The following is a 17,331-nucleotide window of genomic DNA, read 5'->3' as shown; positions in this document are numbered from 1 at the left end:
GTGGAGTAAATTTTATTGAAAATAATAAAAAGATATTCAGGAAAGGATTGTTGCATATCAATCTAATGGACTCGGTGAATGATGTGTGCTATATAAAAGCGGATCGATCCAAGGATTTTTGAGAGGGGCCGGGGAGAGCTGGTGGGGGACTCAAACGCGTGATAGTATGAGCGAAAACTTGGACCTTTTCACGACACTGTCATCGGGTACACAAAATAAATCAGTTCTTCGAACTAGATTATAAGAGGGTGCCAATGGGGATTGCCAATTGTCAATTAACTAATTTTTGGGCAAATGTCCTTGAGTTAACTGTAACAAGACGCCCAATAGGTGTTCAATGGGTTGCCTGTATCATGCACAGAGGCCTAGTACAGCTGAAGAAGTTTGCGATGTTAATCAAAACATAATGGGATGTTTCACAGAAAAGAATGATTTCGTTTAACTCGTCTAAGACGATCTTCTCCCTTAAGGTGTTCTCTACATAATATTAAAGTATTTGCAGGTTCTTCCCTTTTGTAGGCTATAAAATAAACAGTTTTGAGTTATGCATATGTCCACTACTTGTGACCATTGATCTTGCGCCATGACGCAACAACTGAAGATATTCCACTCTCTCAAAGTTCAAAATTCTCAGTCAGAATCACCAATTAATTTTCTTATGATCTTTTTACCATCCTTTGTTATTCTTATTATTTACTGTGATGGCTGTTTAGTTTCCTTGTCAGAAAAAGCAGAAATTGCGCAATAGTACCCGGAAGTCTTCAAGGCACCAACCGCTAGTCCTTTGCGGGCATATGATATAGATATCCAAGTGCAGTAAATGTTCTTGTCAGCAAGCTTTAACAGGAAAAATAGGAAAGCATAGCTCTACTTTTCGCGGATCGATATTGCTTATATGACTGATAACTTCTGATCGAACTTCTGAACTAGGCTTATAAGCAACCGACTATGAAGGAATCTTTTCTCTTTTTTTTTTCTTTTTTTCATTAAAAAGATTGCCTTAAATTGAAGATTTAAATCTAATAAGAAATGGATTAAAAAAGAAAAGAAAAATCTTATGTAAGTGAGATGAGACTCGAAACCACCAAAAGAAAATTAAAAAAATCGATTCTACTTTGCCATACCCCCGAGACATCCGCAGAGCTGAGGCGTCGTATGGACTTCGGACCTGACGGCGATTAAATCCTTCTGCCCTTGGATGTACGAATTACGCAAGAAAATGTTCTAGCCGAAGCATCAGGGGAGAGACCAGCCGGCCCCCAGACCATATCGGCTAATCCCTTGCATCTCTGCCACGCACGGAATCGGTAGTTAAAAATAGTTAAAAAGTCGAGTCTATTCGGTGCATTGTTTTCACGGCTATTGTTATGCTGATTCACCTGGAACCGTGGTCCAGTGGATAAATCGTTGTCGTTCTAGATACTGAGTCAAGCTCGTCTGGGGAGGGTTAGCACTCGGATGGGTGACCTAAACATTACACCTTTTGCTGTTCATTAACAGAAAATGTACATTCATGTGTCTCAATAGTTGTATCAATAACGTGTAATGTACTTTCATCAACACCAAAAGTAACATCATTAGCGCGGATCAACTTTCAATAACGATAATTGAATATGCATGTACATTCATAGGCATCAATGGACAATCAATAGCGCGTTTGTACATTCATATGCGCGAATTGTATTTTCTTGTGCGCGAAATTCAATTTCAATTAAACCAAAATGACAACCAATTGCATTTATGGACAATCATTTACCCAAAAGTGAAAATTCATTAGTGCTATTAGCATAACCATTGACAATCTATAACGCGCTTGGACAATCATGAGGGTGAACGTTATATTCTATAGCGTGGTTCGACAAACATTTGCATGATTCGAATAAACAATAAGAGAAATAAAACAATCATTAGCGACTTTTTTAAATCACTTTAAAACATATAAAAAACTCAGGATGGAGGCTGCGTAGGAGAATAGCAATTAGCTCACTTAAAGCAGCAATTAAAGCCGACATCAGCCGTCCAGAGATCCAACAACATACGAACTATCGGGCTAAGGCAAGACGACAAGGGATTGCTCAAGGTCACTACAGAAAGCAGTTGCTAATGGAAGGGTTCCAGAGAAATGTGGCAACCATCACTATCGCTAAATGTGATCAGTGGTTCAGATATATGCAGACGTATTTACCACGATGTATAAATGGCGAAGAAATTGAAGGCTAAAATAGTTTTTTAAAAAATCGCTAATGATTGTTTTATTTCTCTTATTGTTCATTCGAATCATGCAAATGTTTGTCGAACCACGCTATAGAATATAACGTTCACCCTCATGATTGTCCAAGCGCGTTATAGATTGTCAATGGTTATGCTAATAGCACTAATGAATTTTCACTTTTGGGTAAATGATTGTCCATAAATGCAATTGGTTGTCATTTTGGTTTAATTGAAATTGAATTTCGCGCACAAGAAAATACATTCCGCGCATATGAATGTACAAACGCGCTATTGATTGTCCATTGATGCCTATGAATGTACACGCATATTCAATTATCGTTATTGAAAGTTGATCCGCGCTAATGATGTTACTTTTGGTGTTGATGAAAATACATTACACGTTATTGATACAACTATTGGCACAAATGAATGTACATTTTCTGTTAATGAACGGCAAAAGGTGTATACCTATTTACGCTTTTGTTCCTCTTGAGTACGCACCACAAATACATTGCTTGGACTGCCTGTGGTAGATGGTGACTCGTATTAGGCTTCCTGTGTAATAGAATATTGCACCACAGTTTGCAAAACTATCTGTCAAAGTTAGCGTCTCCAGGGTCAAAAAGGTTTCTTTTTCGGCCTTTGAATTATAGTAAAGCAAGCCATCGATAAAGTAAGTAGTACATAAGAATATGCTTCGAATTAAGAGCATTGGGGCGGGAATATGGAGCAAAACTAGTTAATATTTTACACCGTTGTTACTATATTTTGCAGGCGATTTAGCTTGGCGTCTGAAGAACGCTGAAGAATATTGTAATATTAATAAGCCGTCACTGCACTATTCCTTGGTTTATATACTCAAAATGGCAGCTACTATGAGGGCTCCAAGCCCATTTAAAAGGATGATGAGTTATGAAGAGCCGAGAGACAGAAGTAATACCAAATCTCCGGTAAACGGAGTGTGCAATGGTGGAATCCATTCACCGGTCCCGGCGAAGACAGACGAAGATGAAGAAAAAGCTAAAGAAACCACCACTGTAGAGCCGGTTGAAGTTAAAATATGGGGAACAGCTCGGCAAAAATTAACTATAGTTTGCTTGGCTGTAGTTTATTTCGCTACCTGTGCGGCGTTTTCTGTACTCTCGCCATTTTTTCCTAAAGAGGTACGTCGAATTTGTGTTTATTATACTTTGGAAGCACATAAATGCGCTGAAGGTTCCATTGTTTCATTTATAAATCAAGAAGCCGCTTCGTCTTTATTTTACTGCATCGTGGATTACAAATTGAATTAATTCAACGTAAACTTTACCATAAATTTTAGTCTTTTCCAAAAAAAGACTAGTGTTTTTTGTATCTATTTAACCAAGAGAATATGAAGTTCTCTTGTATTTACTTAATAGGCTTTCTTAATTTGTGGTAATATCTGTTTACGTTATTACGTAACCTCGATAATTAAGCCCAATTATTCTTCAAATTGAAACAGTTAATGTAATGTTTATTTTATGTTTTAGGCAGCAAATAAAGGAGCTAGTGGAACTGTTATTGGTTTAATTTTTGGTGTCTATTCTCTGGTATCTTTCTTGGTTTCTCCATTGATTGGTGTTATAGTAAGTTAATTTATAATAATACCTTTAAATCTAATGATTTTTTATAATTTATTAAATATATCTGGTATTGCATTACATGCATCCTTAAGAATATAGATATACTCAATACTTCATTTTACAGTTCCGTTCCAAGCCGAGGCTGGAGTTTCCGCTCATGATAAAAAGTATAGTTTTGCTATGCGTGGAAACTGCAGCCTCGACTTGCAACTATTATTCGTGGTCACTCGAACAGAACTGTAAAATGGAATATTGAAGAAAAAGTTGTCGGGTTCAGAAACATAGAACATAAAAGCTGAGACCGAAATGGCACATGGGAAATGACATAATTATATTATAATTTATTCATTTGTGCCATCCATGCAGTCGGTTTAGAATGCCAAACGTGTATTAAAAACAGTGGATGATGCCACGGGTCGCCGGTCACAGCATGCATCTAATTAACATACTTCCCATGTGCCATTTCGGTCTCAGCTTCTATGTTCTATGTTTCTGAACCTGACAACGATTCTTCAATTGAGTGTATATACATAATATTGCAGAGCATTCAGTATGCATGTAATTTCGATATCACGTAGGTGTAATCTTTTTCTTTGCATGCTAATGAACCATATGTTATATTCTAATTTCTTGTTGTTTTAAGATTCCTAAGGTTGGTGCTCGTTTTACTATCACTTGTGGGTTGTTACTAATGGGAGGTTCTGAATCACTGTTTGGGTAAGTCAATCAAAATATTGATGACAATTTATTTTATTTCATAATTTTTATGTATTCATTCAACATTTCTGAGGGGTGGGGGGTCAGAGAGAATAAAATTACAAAGTTGATATAATAATAATAATAAATTACATTTATAAAGCGCAGATTAGCACAAGATGTTCATCTGCGCTGAATACAGAAACAATACACAATAACTAGAAACTTAAAAGCTAAGTTAATCAATGGGAATTGCAAAAACAACTAAATAAAGGCTTTTCTATAAAAACATGTCTTTAAGTGTTCTTTAAAAGAAGGTAATGATGTAATATGCCTAATACTAGATGGTAAAGTGTTCCATTCTACTGGCGCAGCGTATGAAAAAGTCCTACCACCAAGAGTAGGTCGAAGTTTAGTCGGTGGAGGTGCTAATAAAAGCTCATTATTGGACCTAAGATTATAACCAGACTGCTTTTTGATAGAAATTAAATCAGATAAGTAACTAGGAGCGAGACCATGAATAGTCTTAAAAGCGAAAATAAGTATCTTAAAACGTATTCTAAATCTCACTGGTAGCCAGTGGAGATCAGCCAAGACAGGAGTAATATGCGAAAAGCGTGGAGTTAAAGACACTAAACGAGCGGCAGCATTCTGTATGCGTTGCAGTTTAGCTACTTGATAAGCAGGTAGCCCATAGTATAAGCTATTACAGTAATCTATGCGGCAAGTTATAAAAGCATTGACTAGAGTGGTGCAAGAATCAGGAGATAGGAATTTCCTGATCTTCCTAATGTTATATAGATAATAAAAAGAAGATTTGCATGTGCTTGCTATCTGCTTGTCTAAAGATAAGTTAGTGTCAAAGATAGTTCCAAGATTCCTGACAGAAGATGAGGGCTTGATTATTCCGAAGAAAATTGGAATTTCCAATTTCCAATGGGTAGGGAGGAGTCTTTAGAAAAATCCTCTGTGGGGAGGGGGTATGGATAATTTCTTAAGCTACCCAATAGTCCTTTTTACAGTTCTCAGCACCATCTTGAATGGTAGCCGTGCCTTTGCATTGAAGTGAGACGAACAGTGAGTGGGCAATGACAGAGACCTGTTTTTAACACCTTGGACAATTATTCACATGTCTCTAGCATTGCAAGCTCACCGTTCATCTTGCTTTGATGCAAAGACACGGCTACCTTTCAAGATGTGAAGGCGACTGTTATTTGAAAAAAAACATGCGATGTGAAGCAGAATAATCTATATAGGAGTGAGATATACCTAATATTTTCTCTTGATTCCCAGGTTTGTGGACAGTATGCAGCCAGGCACCATTTATATCACATTCTGCTTCATCTTGAGAATTGTGTCGGCAATTGGAGGATCAATGGCTGATGTCGCAATTTTTGCAATTGTTGCAGGAGCATTCCCCAAAAATCTGGGTGCTGTCATGGTAGGTTCATAATTGCTGACTATTATCTTATCATGAAATATTGAACCATATCTTAATTCTTTATATTGGAAGTTGTTGCCTAGTTAGTCTCCAATGAAAAGTAATATTAATTTATTAAAGGGGCACTTGGATGAAAACGCCCCAATTTTTGAAAGTCTGAATAATTGAAATATTTGAGGATAATATGACCCAATTATGACTATGTAATCATGATTAGTGAAAATTTTAGCCTGGGAGTCACTTGCAGATGAGAAATTGCTCTTTAAAAGCAAAAAGAACAATAGGGTTGAGTAAATGACGTCATTTACTCACGACTTAGATGCTGAATAAAATTGATAATTTTTATCCCCCACTTTTTACTGTGAAGAAAATATGTTGCTTGGATACTATCTGGGCCATATAGATAGGTTTCAACAAGTTTCAAGTCATTTCCAATTTTCATTGATTTTCATCCAAGTGCTCCTTTAAGGTGTTGTTTGCTACTTGGATAGTTAGTAAAGATGTAATTTATGTTTCTTCAAGCAAATTTTTCATGGAAAGGAACCCATGACTTTATGCTTACTAGTCAGATGCTGTAACCAACTAAGCTACTGGAACTCAGTTGAAAAAACATTATTTACATCTTTAGTAATAATTAATCGGAAAAACTAACGCAGATAGATTTTGACGTTTCGATGACATCCTGTCATCATCATCAAGAAACTAACTGAAAAAAAAATTTAATATTTAATTTTATTTATTAAATTTTTTTTTCAGTTAGTTTCTTGATAATGAAGACAGGATGTCATTGAAATGTCAAAATCTGTCTGCGTTAGTTTTTCTGATTAATTTAATACCAAAAGTCAATCTTATACGTATTTAGTAATAATCGTGTTAATTATACATTTTATAATTATTCGTTTTTCTTTGTATCTAAAGGGTGCAATGGAAACATTCTCTGGTCTTGGTTTCATGGCTGGACCACCTCTTGGTGGAGCTTTATATACTGTATGTAGTTTGTTAGTTACTCTTATCGTAATGATGTACATTTAATAATGATAATGATGACAATGATGATGATGGTGATGCTAATCATGGTAATAGTGGTGATGATGATGATGGTGATGCTACATGTAATCATGGAAATGGTGGTGGTGATGATGATAATGGTGATGATGGCGTTGTTTATTTTTCCATTCTCATTTTTCTTTCTTTGCTTTTTTATTTCCTTCCTTCCTACTTTCATTACTTCTTTCCTTCTTTTTTTCTTTCTCTCCCTTCTTTCCTTCCTTCCTTCCTTCCTTCCTTCCATCCTTCCATCCTTCCATCTTTCCTTCCCTATTTATTCCTTCCCATTTCCCATTTCATTTTGGTTTTTCTACCCTTCCATCTTTTTTTTAATTCTTCTTTCTTTCCTTTCCCTCCCTCCTATAACTGATCCCAGAAATTTCTGATGCCAAGTTACAAGATGATGTTGACATTGTTTTTGTTCTTCCAGTATGGCGGATTCAAGGTGCCATTCTTAACACTAGGAGGACTGGTTCTACTCACTTTACCACTAGTATTGTGTGTCTTGCCTATGCCAGATGGTATGTGCGTTTAACAACAAGTCATGATCATCATAATTAACCCTGTGATCAAGACACATTACACACACGCACGCACGCATGCACACACACACATACATACATACATACATACATACATACATACATACATACATACATACATACATACATACATACATACATACATACATACATACATACATACATACATACATACATACATACATACATACATACATACATACATACATACATACATACATACATACATACATACATGATCTTTATCTATACTCGAATTTACAGGGTAGCTCAACGAATTAATATCTTCAAGAAACTAATATCTTCGAGACACTCTATTATAATTGTTAATAGTAAGCAATCATTTGTAATGATTGTCAAAAAGTCACGGGGCAGACATTGTGCAACACCACTGTAATTTGGTATCTTGTCAAAGCATTTTCTTTGGTTTAGCAGTGGTTTGGAAATTCATTTGCTAATGGTAAGAAAAACCAGGAATCTTCCACTTTGGCAAATGGTACACGCGTCTACTAAAGGAAACAAAAAAAGCGGGAAAAGTGAATTACTTAAATCGGAAGACCAAGTTTTCTGGAATTTTCCAACCGAAATGACACGTACCATTTGTTTTCCAACCGAGATTTCCATTCTGGGTAAATGGTGAACACTTCTAGACTCTTTGTATCTATCTGCATGATGAGGTTTCCATCCTCTTCTCATGACCACTTCCTTCGCCCGGCTGCCAATATGGCTGCTCGTCTTACGCTTCTATTTTTGTGCACTAATTCAGAATCATCATCTGAACAAAGAGAATCAGGGTCTTTGTTGGCTGTCTTGAAAATACCTGGTATCTTGGTATTGGGTGAGTAATTCTTGATTATATTTAATTTTCTTGAAATAAGAACGATGTAGCATTAGTGCGCTTGTCCCGCATCCCTGAGTTTGAATTTTTTTAACATTACAGTTTCTGGTCTAATGTGATGTCTTTCCCTTTTCTAGCATCGTGTATTCTTCTGAGTGGTGTCGTACTGGGCTTCCTTGATCCTACCTTATCACCACACATGGCCGAGGTACGTGCAAGATTTTAACATACAAAAAATTGCAATATCGCTATATTTATGTTTGAAAGAAGAGATAACTAGCTAGAAACTAGCGTGAGCTGCGTCGGTGTTTCTAATGAAACAGTAATGATGAAAAGGTAAATTATACACCGTGAAAAAGATGAAAAAATTGGTCTTACTGATGTTTCGAACGTTAGTCCTTCGTCGGAGTAAAAGAGCAAATTTATTTATGTTCGTTGATTCACGAATAAAATGCGATGTAAAGCGCGCAACTTTGTTTACTACCGTTATCGTTGAATCTTGATGTTTCGTTCGCCGACTAGCATTTCAACGACCGTCAATCAAAAAACTGAAATAAAAAACATTAGCATATACCAACTTGTGTACTTCCTAAGAACGCGCGTGCTCATTGGTTAATTGGAGGTGAATTACAAAAAGATTGTATACGCTACACCCCCAGAAATACAACCGTATGTAAATTTGTCATTTTTCAATAAAAGTTTTCTCGGCCGAAATAACACCCGACATAATGAATCTTTGTAGGATTACTAAAATAAAGGTGTTTCATGGTATTGGTTTTTCACTCAGTTTGATTTTAACTGTTTCGAATTTTCGGCTGCCATTTTGGCAAAGGGTCTATTGTCATGTTATGTTTTTGTTGGTTTAGTTTGGACTGAATGCGTCTAAGATCGGCCTGATGTTCCTGCTGATTGGAGCCGTGTATGCTATCTCTGCCCCGTTTGTTGGCTGGATAGGAGACAAGACGGTGAGTCAACCACTTTATTGGAAACCATTAACTTAGCCTCTTTAGTGAGAATAAACCAAATAATTCCATTTGTGCGTAAATCATGCTTTTCTTTTTCGCTGCTTTCTCTGCTTTTTCTGCTTTCACTGCTTTCTCTGCTTTCACTGCTTTCACTGCTTTTACTGCTTTCACTGCTTTCTCTGCTTTCACTGCTTTCACTGCTTTCTCTGCTTTCTCTGCTTAATCACTGCTTTCTCTGCTTTCACTACTTTCTCTGCTTTCTCTGCTTTCACTGCTTTCTCTGCTTTCACTGCTTTGACCCTGCTCGAAAGCAAAACTAGAAAATTTTGGTATTTTGTGAGCGCCCTCTTCCCCATAGTACCGATCCTTTTCCCCGTAAGTCCCATGCTCCCTAGACAGGCTTAGTACATTCAAGAACGCCATAGTTATATGGTTTGTAGTTTGATAGCAACGAATATAAGGATTAATGTATTTATATAAAGTAAGGATTTCGGATTAAACAGTAAACTTTCCCGATTTTATGGACACCTCGCTTAAAAATTACGGTCGAGAGCAAAATCACCGGGAAAATACTAACACAATTGATGGTCCTGAGAGTTGACTGTATGGGGTTCCCGCAAGGCAAAAGTTGACTGGTGTATATGGAGTCCTTTTTGCTTTTATCTATTTTTTGTCAAGCAAGGGATAAAGTGTTGGTATTGTTGTTCTCCAGGGTAGAACACGTATTCTGATAGTAATCGGAGTTCTTCTTGGAGTTCTTGGATACCTGGGCCTTGGACCTACTCCTCTTATATCTTTTCTTCCACAAAAGTAAGTTCTTACTATCTTATTTGTTAAGCTATTACTGAATTGTTATAAAATTGTGGTGCCAGGGGATCCATCCATCCATTCACATATCCGTTCATTCGTCCGTCCCTCTATCCATCCATTCTAACGATCCATCTACCCATCCATCCTTCCATCCGGTTTCCATTTATCCATTTATTCACTTATTCAACCATCTATCCTTTCTTTACACGCCCGTTTATCCGTTCTATCCCGCGTCCTTCCCTCTATCCATCTGTCCATTTAACCGATCCATCCTCCCACCCCTCCCTCCCTCCCTCCCTCCTCCTTCTCTCCCTCCTCCCTCTCTCCCTCCTTCCCTTCCTCCTCCCTCTCTCCCTCCTTCCTTTCCTCCTCCCTCCCTCCCTCCCTCCCTCCTCCCCCTCTCCCTCCCTCCCTCCCTCCCGCCATCCCTCCCTCCTTCCCTCTCTCCCAAGACCGGGAATCGAACCTGGGTCGCCTCGGTAAAAGGCTCTCACCGCTACACAACCCGTGCTTTCCAACAACTACTTGCTCTTTCATTTTCATTGATCACTTATTATCTTTCTTTCTAGGAAAGTATGGATGGCTGCAATAGCATTAATGATTCTTGGATTATCCTACAGTTTCTACTTGGTTCCTGTGATGCCTGACATGATGGCCACAGCTTTGTATGTTATCTATTTACATCCTTGTAAATCCTAGTATTAATAGTATTATTTATATTAATTGAGTTCTGGGGATATATGGATAGCGCCCTGATCCTGTCAAGCTAATAGGGCTTTTAAGTTGTGACGTATTTCCGGGTCCAATCACACAAAAGATCGCTAAAATCGTGCCACAACCTATTCCCAGGATTTATGGCTCTACCTTCAACAATTAGATATATGAAAAGAGAATCCTGCTATGAAGAAAAAACACACAAAGTGTCTGTAGAAGTAATTATTCATTTGGACCCGGAAGGGGTTTTACGTTCTAATTACGTCACACTTATTAGCTCTATAGGCCCCTTGCATGTGACGTCATAGCAGCTCAATTTAGAAGACAAAATAAAAGAATTTCAATCTCCTGAGAATTGAGCTGCATTCTGACGTACTCCAAGGGGTCTGTACTCCATTTTCGAGTTTTCTGCTGCTCAGGGTTATCCTCGATTTTGTGCAGAATACTCATGTGTTCCAGTGAAGGTCCGTGGAATTTCATAGTGTTTGTATTGGTAAAGTTGTGCATTCTTTACTTTACCATTGGTATTTGTGAATATTTAGACACTGATTCAAGGCTAACCCTGGGTAACTGAGTCTGTAATCAAGGAACACAGCGGTAATTTGGAACTCGAAAAAGGTCTATTTTAGCTCAATCAGTGCCTCATAGGGTACATAAAACCCTCGTACTAAGAAAAGTATTATTATTATCCTTTTTATCTTCTCATTCTAATTACCCAGGGAACATGGACTACCGGATGATATCAGAACACATGGAGTATTATCAGGAATATTTGGATCATTGATTAGTATAGGGTAAGTTATCAAAGTCCAAAGTGTTGGAATAGGCCGTCGTGCTACTGCTACCAAAATGCGCCTCGACTTTCTTTTATTATTCAAATATGTATTTTCCACTACTGGTGCTAATTAACTGAACAAAAGAAAGTGTGCAAGGGATTCTGGTAGTGGTAGTAAATGAAGCCATAATGCAAGAGACCTATTCTGCACTATAGTACTAAGTTCAATAGACTTAGTACCTCTTCGTTCAAGTACCGTACTGCAACAATGTTACATTATTAACAAACAGACTAAGGTGCAGGTAAGACTAAGGTTGAACGTCAAACTTCACATGAGTCGAACCTAATGACATCAAAGAAGACCGCCTTGTTATCCATTGTTTCAATTAGGTTAGGCTCATGTGAAGTTCGACTTTTCAACTTATATAACCTCTATGTGTTTAATATCTGTTTTGGTATAATTTTTTCAGTGCTTTCCTTGGTCCGACTATTGGTGGTACGATGAACCATTATTTAGGATTCAACTGGTCAGCTACTGTGAGTATCATAGAGAGATTTTCACATGGGTCGGAAACAATACGATAACTTATTCGTAGCCGTGTCGTATCTTACCGTAGCCGTGTCGTAGCCGTGTCGTATCTTACCTTAGCGGTGTCGTAGCCGTGTCGTATCTTATCGTAGCGGTGTCGTAGCCGTGTCGTATTTTACCGTAGCCGTGTCGTATCTTACCGTAGCCGTGTCGTGGTCGTGTCGTATCTTACCATAGCCGTGTCGTAGCCGTGTCGTAGTCGTGTCGTGTCTTACCGTAGCCGTGTCGTATCTTACCGTAGCCGTGTCGTAGTCGTGTCTTATCTTACCATAGCTGTGTCGTAGCCGTGTCGTATCTTACCGCAGCCAAAACTACGCGTTGTGATGAATTACTGAAAGAAAGAAAACAGGAAAAAAGATATGTGAGATTCAACAGTGGCATTTCTACAAATCGAGGAAGAAAATCCGGAGAACTTTTAGAAAATTTCTTGAAGCACAGGAGAGAACCAACAAGCAACTTTACTCACATACGACACCGAGCCCGGGAATTGATCCGGCTCGCATTGGCGAGAGGCGAGCGCTCTCACCGCTACACCACGTGTGATTTCCAATTGTCCTGTAAGACAATGGGAAGCCATTTCAATATTTTCATTTTCAGCGATGCGTGCGCATGCACAAGCAAGGGAGCACATTAAAATTTTGTTTGTGTAAGGAAAGTCATTGTTCCTCGTAGTGTTTTGGTTTCGGCCGATCCGAATGGCTTACGATCGTGTAAGGAAGGGAATGACGAGTGTAATAGGACCCTCCCTTTTTACACGTCGCTCCGCTCCTCGCAAGATATTCGTCGGTTTTCGGAGTAAATTCGCTAGCCCGACTAAAGCAAGGAACGCCTGCCATGAAGTGTAGCGCGCGCACGTAAACAAGCACTACAAGGAACGCCTGTCATATCTTAGATTACGTGCGATAAAATCGAAGATAAACCAACACAATCAAAATTTTAACGTGCTCCCTTGGCACAAGCAAAAGAGATTGAAAGTGCTTATGCTTGCGTCGGCGTGCGCCGCTAGTGAGAACCGCACTACAATGATCACAGTTTGAAGTTTGAATAGTAGAGTGATTTTATATTTAACCCTTGAAGAAAAATGACTATTTATTCAGTATTAGTTGATAAAAATAATAAATAAAAAAAAGAACAAAAGAAAACAATGGGTTTAGAGTTTACTACCAACTATTACTCGTGCTATTTTTTCACGGGTCAAATAAAATCACTCTATTATGCGCGATAATCCCTGTAGGCCAGGATGTATTTACTGACTAGAACTGTTATCTTATTTGCTTCAGATATTAGCTGGGATATTAGCTGTTCAGGTAATATGAGGTTAACAAATGTGACTAATTTTCTAAGAGTAATGAGGAGGTTCATCACAGAAATAACTGTACGTTTTTATTTTCCGGGAGATAATATTCTTGAGGCATTTCTATGCGAAACGTGGATGCATAGGCACCCAGTAAATATTCACCTTCCAAAGATCTGTCCCTGCATCAGACCTCCCCTCCAACCTCTCCATCTAACACTTGACTAATTCTACCTGATCAGATTTTAAAAAAGCATTTAAGGCGCTTCTGTTCACATTAAGAGTTCATGATTTATACCCTGGCTCAACGAGGAGCATATTTCCAAAGACATGTTTCCCGCGCGCAATTTCCCAAGTTTAGCCGCATGCGAAACATCGCTGCGTGCAACAAATTTTGATTCCAAGACGAAAAAACATTTCATGCTTCTAAGACACTTTGAAACGATGTTTCAACATTCTAAAAGTTAGTTACTTAGCAACCAGCCCTAAAATCAAGGGTCATTTGAAAATGCGCATGCGCCAAACTATGTTGGGTAAACAGGTTTGCCGATATTTCCTGACAGCTTTCCCACCTTTGGAAAACATTTAAGGAAACATGTTTGCGGGACAACATGTTTCCTCGTTTAGCCAGGGTCTTAGGATGATTGGCATATTTCCCTTCGCAAAACTCAACACGCTAATTGCCCTATTTCACTATGACGTCACTGCTTGTTTATGTGGGGGATAGAATCGCCAAATCCAATAGAAAATTCAACAAAATCTGCTCCTAGCGAAACAGTTTTATCTAAAATGACCTGGTTTTCAGCTATAATATGTGTTAATGTGTACTAAAAATTATACTGAGTGTTTTTTGGTTATTTTATTTTTTCGTGGATTGGTAGGGGTTTTAGAACAATTTTCGGTGAATTTGCGTTGATTTGACCCCCTCCGACGACCATGATCCTTTGCGTTTAAACAATAGATTGTTTTGATGTGAAGTCATAGTGAAATAGGGCAATTTCTTTTAGAGGTTATGCACCATCACGTGACGGTAGCCATGTTAGATGGCAGGAAAGATTCTCCCCGTAACTTGAATGTTTCGTTCAGACTGAACGGATTTAATAACGTATACTCTGTCTCTTGATTCAGGGCGTAGTTTTAGCTGTATTTAGCACGTGCGAGGCACTTATGAAAACCTCCAGCAGGTACTCAATGTAAATCGTTTGGATTACTTTTCTTAAATTCATTTTCCTTTTTTTTCATCTGCCACCAATTTCTGGGTCTCTGGGTCTCTTAATACCCTCCTCCCCCCCCCCCCCCCCCCCCCCCACCTCAAGCCTCCGCGGTTGCTGTTTAAGCTTGAAAATATCTAAGTGTAGAAGATAGACAAATATATTTTATTTACCCACGGTTTAGTTTATATGTTTAACAGTAAGTGTATTACTAACTGTTAAACATATCTGTCTTTGAATTTCAAGTACCAAAAGTACAGAAGGGAATATTACAGAGGATAAAGTTGTTAATGAAAGAACTTCACTTTTACATCAAGAGGTAAGAGTGTCTCTGTCCTGTAAGTCCTGTGATATAATTACAGTTGCCCGCTAAACGAGTGTTATGGGATTCCTGTGGACGCTCACTCGGCTCCAATATATGCGCGTCCTTAGGAATCCCAAATTACTCGCCCTTACTCAAGGGAGCACGTTAAAATTTTGATTGTGTTGATTTATCTTCGATTTTATCGCACGTATTCTAAGATATAGCAGGCGTTCCTTGTAGTTCTTGTTTACGTGCGCGCGCTACACTTCATGGCAGGCGTTCCTTGCTTTAGTCGGGCTAGCGAATTTACTCCGAAAACAGACGAATATCTCGTCATTCCCTTCTTACGCGATCGTAATTCGGATCGGCCGAAACCAAAACACTACGAGAAACGCCTGTCACATGGTGGATTGCGCGCGCTAGATAGATCAACCAAGAAAAATAAATTTCTTTACGTAAACGACATTTTAATGTGCTCCTTGCCTTACTGAGTTTGAAGGGAAAAGTGGGACCGCTCGCAGTCTAGTAGCCAGCCAATAGACGATGTCCGAGGTGCGCGAGCGCTTTTACGAATATTGCAGACACAGTAATGAAAACAAGGCAGAAACAGTTCATCAGAAACCTCAGGTTTGGAAGCCATTTATTTATAGGCGATTCTACAACCCTTGAAGAAAAGATTTTGCTTGAAGTGAGCAATAGGTTTTTTAAAAAGACATAATCTTACTTCCGAACTAAAAGATTAACATCAAAGTATTCCTTTATTAACATAATCCCCAATTTTTGTTTGTATGTTTTCTATTGTGCAAGATCTCGCCCGAAAACACATAGTTTTTGAATCTGAGCCCGTGATACGTTTGACAGCGCTCCCTCATCTCGGAAATCCCTATATTTTAACTGATAATGACTTTTGTAACATATGGGTGTATGTCACTTTACAGGCGTAAGAAATCTACCATGGCCTTCTATGCTATACAACGGGTTGGATCCAAGGACTTTAAAGGAATCTGCATAGACTCCGGAAAATATTTCCGTGAATTTTAAAGTTGTATATACTTCTTTCAATAAAGTTAGTCACCTGAAAACTACACAGCTGAGACCGACAAGGATTATGGGTAGATTCATTTTACTCGTTCAATCGCTTGATAACTGTTTATGGACTTGTACATCTTTTACCAGTTACAGTCTCACCTCTTCTGAGCATCCTCAAGCTGCAGTTTGTATCAAAAAAGCTTTACTTGTTTGGTATGAAAAGTTTCTCATGATCCTCAGTGAAGTCAGCTTTCTAGGTTTTTGGTGACTGACTTTATTGAAATAAGTATCTGATGCGGTTAAAGATGCCAACCTGAGAGAAAATCCCAAACTATATAGATGGATAACAGGATAAATATGGATGAATATATTTTATCAGGAATTCCTTATGAATTTGTCCCGACCTCCATCCATCGACATTTATATTATGCAATATTACTAAAGTGATTCTTGAAAATTTACTAATTTCGAATTCCTTTCCCTAGACTTCTGCTTAGACGTGCGCACGGGGTTCTGGGGACGACTCTGAAAATGATTTAGAAAATAGAACCGGCTGAGCGGTAAACGCGGCGCGCAAAGCATGATTGGACAAATGACCGGCCCTAAGCTTAAAAGAACGAAGCAAACATAGCGGTAAAGTGAAATTGTTTTTATTCTTGCTTATCATATTTCTGCTTTTTGTAGGCATGTATATTATATTTTATTCAAAAGAAAACAGAAAAATACGCAAAAGTTAGGTTACAGTAGCCTGGGAATAAGGGCCGGCGGCAAAACAGGTAAACGCGCAGTGACTGGCTTAAACAAAATTCACCGCTCAGCTGTGACAATGAAATATATATCACCAAGAGAGCATAATAAGAGAGGGAAACTCTTAATAACGCGCGTGCCATGTAAATTCCCGGTTGGGCTATTTTTAGTAACCGGATGCAGTTTAAATTTCGCCTTACCCTACTCCCGTGCGTCATCAACTTGCGCGCATGCGCTCTTTCCGTTTCGTTTTTAGGAATCTGATCAGAACAATAATAAACGCAAAGAGCGCGCGCTCGCAAGTTGATGGGGAGTAGGGTAAGATGAAATTTAAACTGCATCCGGTTACTAAAAATAGCCAAACTAGGAATTTACATGGCGCGCGCATTAGTAAGAAGTTTCCCTCTCTTATTCATGCTCGCTTGATATCACGTAACTGAAAGAACGTCGTTTCACTCACTAACATATTTAAAGAAAATAAACCTTGATATCTCCAAGATCCATCAGTCAAATC

The 17,331-nt window shown here is 38.4% G+C and overlaps 1 protein-coding gene and 1 long non-coding RNA gene across 2 annotated transcripts in view; one reads left to right on the top strand and one right to left on the bottom strand.

Moving 5' to 3' along the window:
* The window catches only part of LOC148904855 (uncharacterized), a 210,401-nt gene that overhangs the window by 109,328 nt on the left and 83,742 nt on the right, over positions 1-17,331 (bottom strand). The gene's annotated exons all lie outside the window — the stretch shown is intronic.
* Positions 2,765-17,316, top strand: LOC116304924 (MFS-type transporter SLC18B1). Its single transcript, XM_031714722.2, has 18 exons — positions 2,765-2,884; positions 2,986-3,374; positions 3,723-3,818; positions 4,459-4,532; positions 5,805-5,952; positions 6,871-6,939; positions 7,430-7,520; positions 8,308-8,379; positions 8,517-8,587; positions 9,246-9,344; positions 10,057-10,154; positions 10,724-10,819; positions 11,588-11,662; positions 12,114-12,180; positions 13,513-13,539; positions 14,655-14,710; positions 14,984-15,056; positions 15,980-17,316. The coding sequence occupies exons 2-18, from the start codon at positions 3,075-3,077 to the stop codon at positions 15,983-15,985; spliced, it is 1,518 nt and encodes a 505-aa protein (XP_031570582.1). The 5' UTR covers positions 2,765-2,884; positions 2,986-3,074; the 3' UTR covers positions 15,986-17,316.

This window comes from Actinia tenebrosa, unplaced genomic scaffold (assembly GCF_029948245.1).
Source record: "Actinia tenebrosa isolate PJP-AT-01 unplaced genomic scaffold, QUT_ActTen_1.0 PGA_scaffold9__36_contigs__length_13948895, whole genome shotgun sequence".
Taxonomy (NCBI): domain Eukaryota; kingdom Metazoa; phylum Cnidaria; class Anthozoa; order Actiniaria; family Actiniidae; genus Actinia; species Actinia tenebrosa.
This window is presented reverse-complemented; position numbering and strand designations above follow the sequence as displayed.

Excerpts from the sequence above, each read along its gene's own strand:
- LOC116304924 (XM_031714722.2), top strand. The coding sequence starts at position 3,075 with ATGGCAGCTACTATGAGGGCTCCAAGCCCATTTAAAAGGATGATGAGT. Across the intron at positions 3,375-3,722 it reads CGCCATTTTTTCCTAAAGAG|GCAGCAAATAAAGGAGCTAG; the intron begins GTACGTCGAATT and ends TTTATGTTTTAG. Across the intron at positions 7,521-8,307 it reads TGTCTTGCCTATGCCAGATG|AATCATCATCTGAACAAAGA; the intron begins GTATGTGCGTTT and ends GCACTAATTCAG.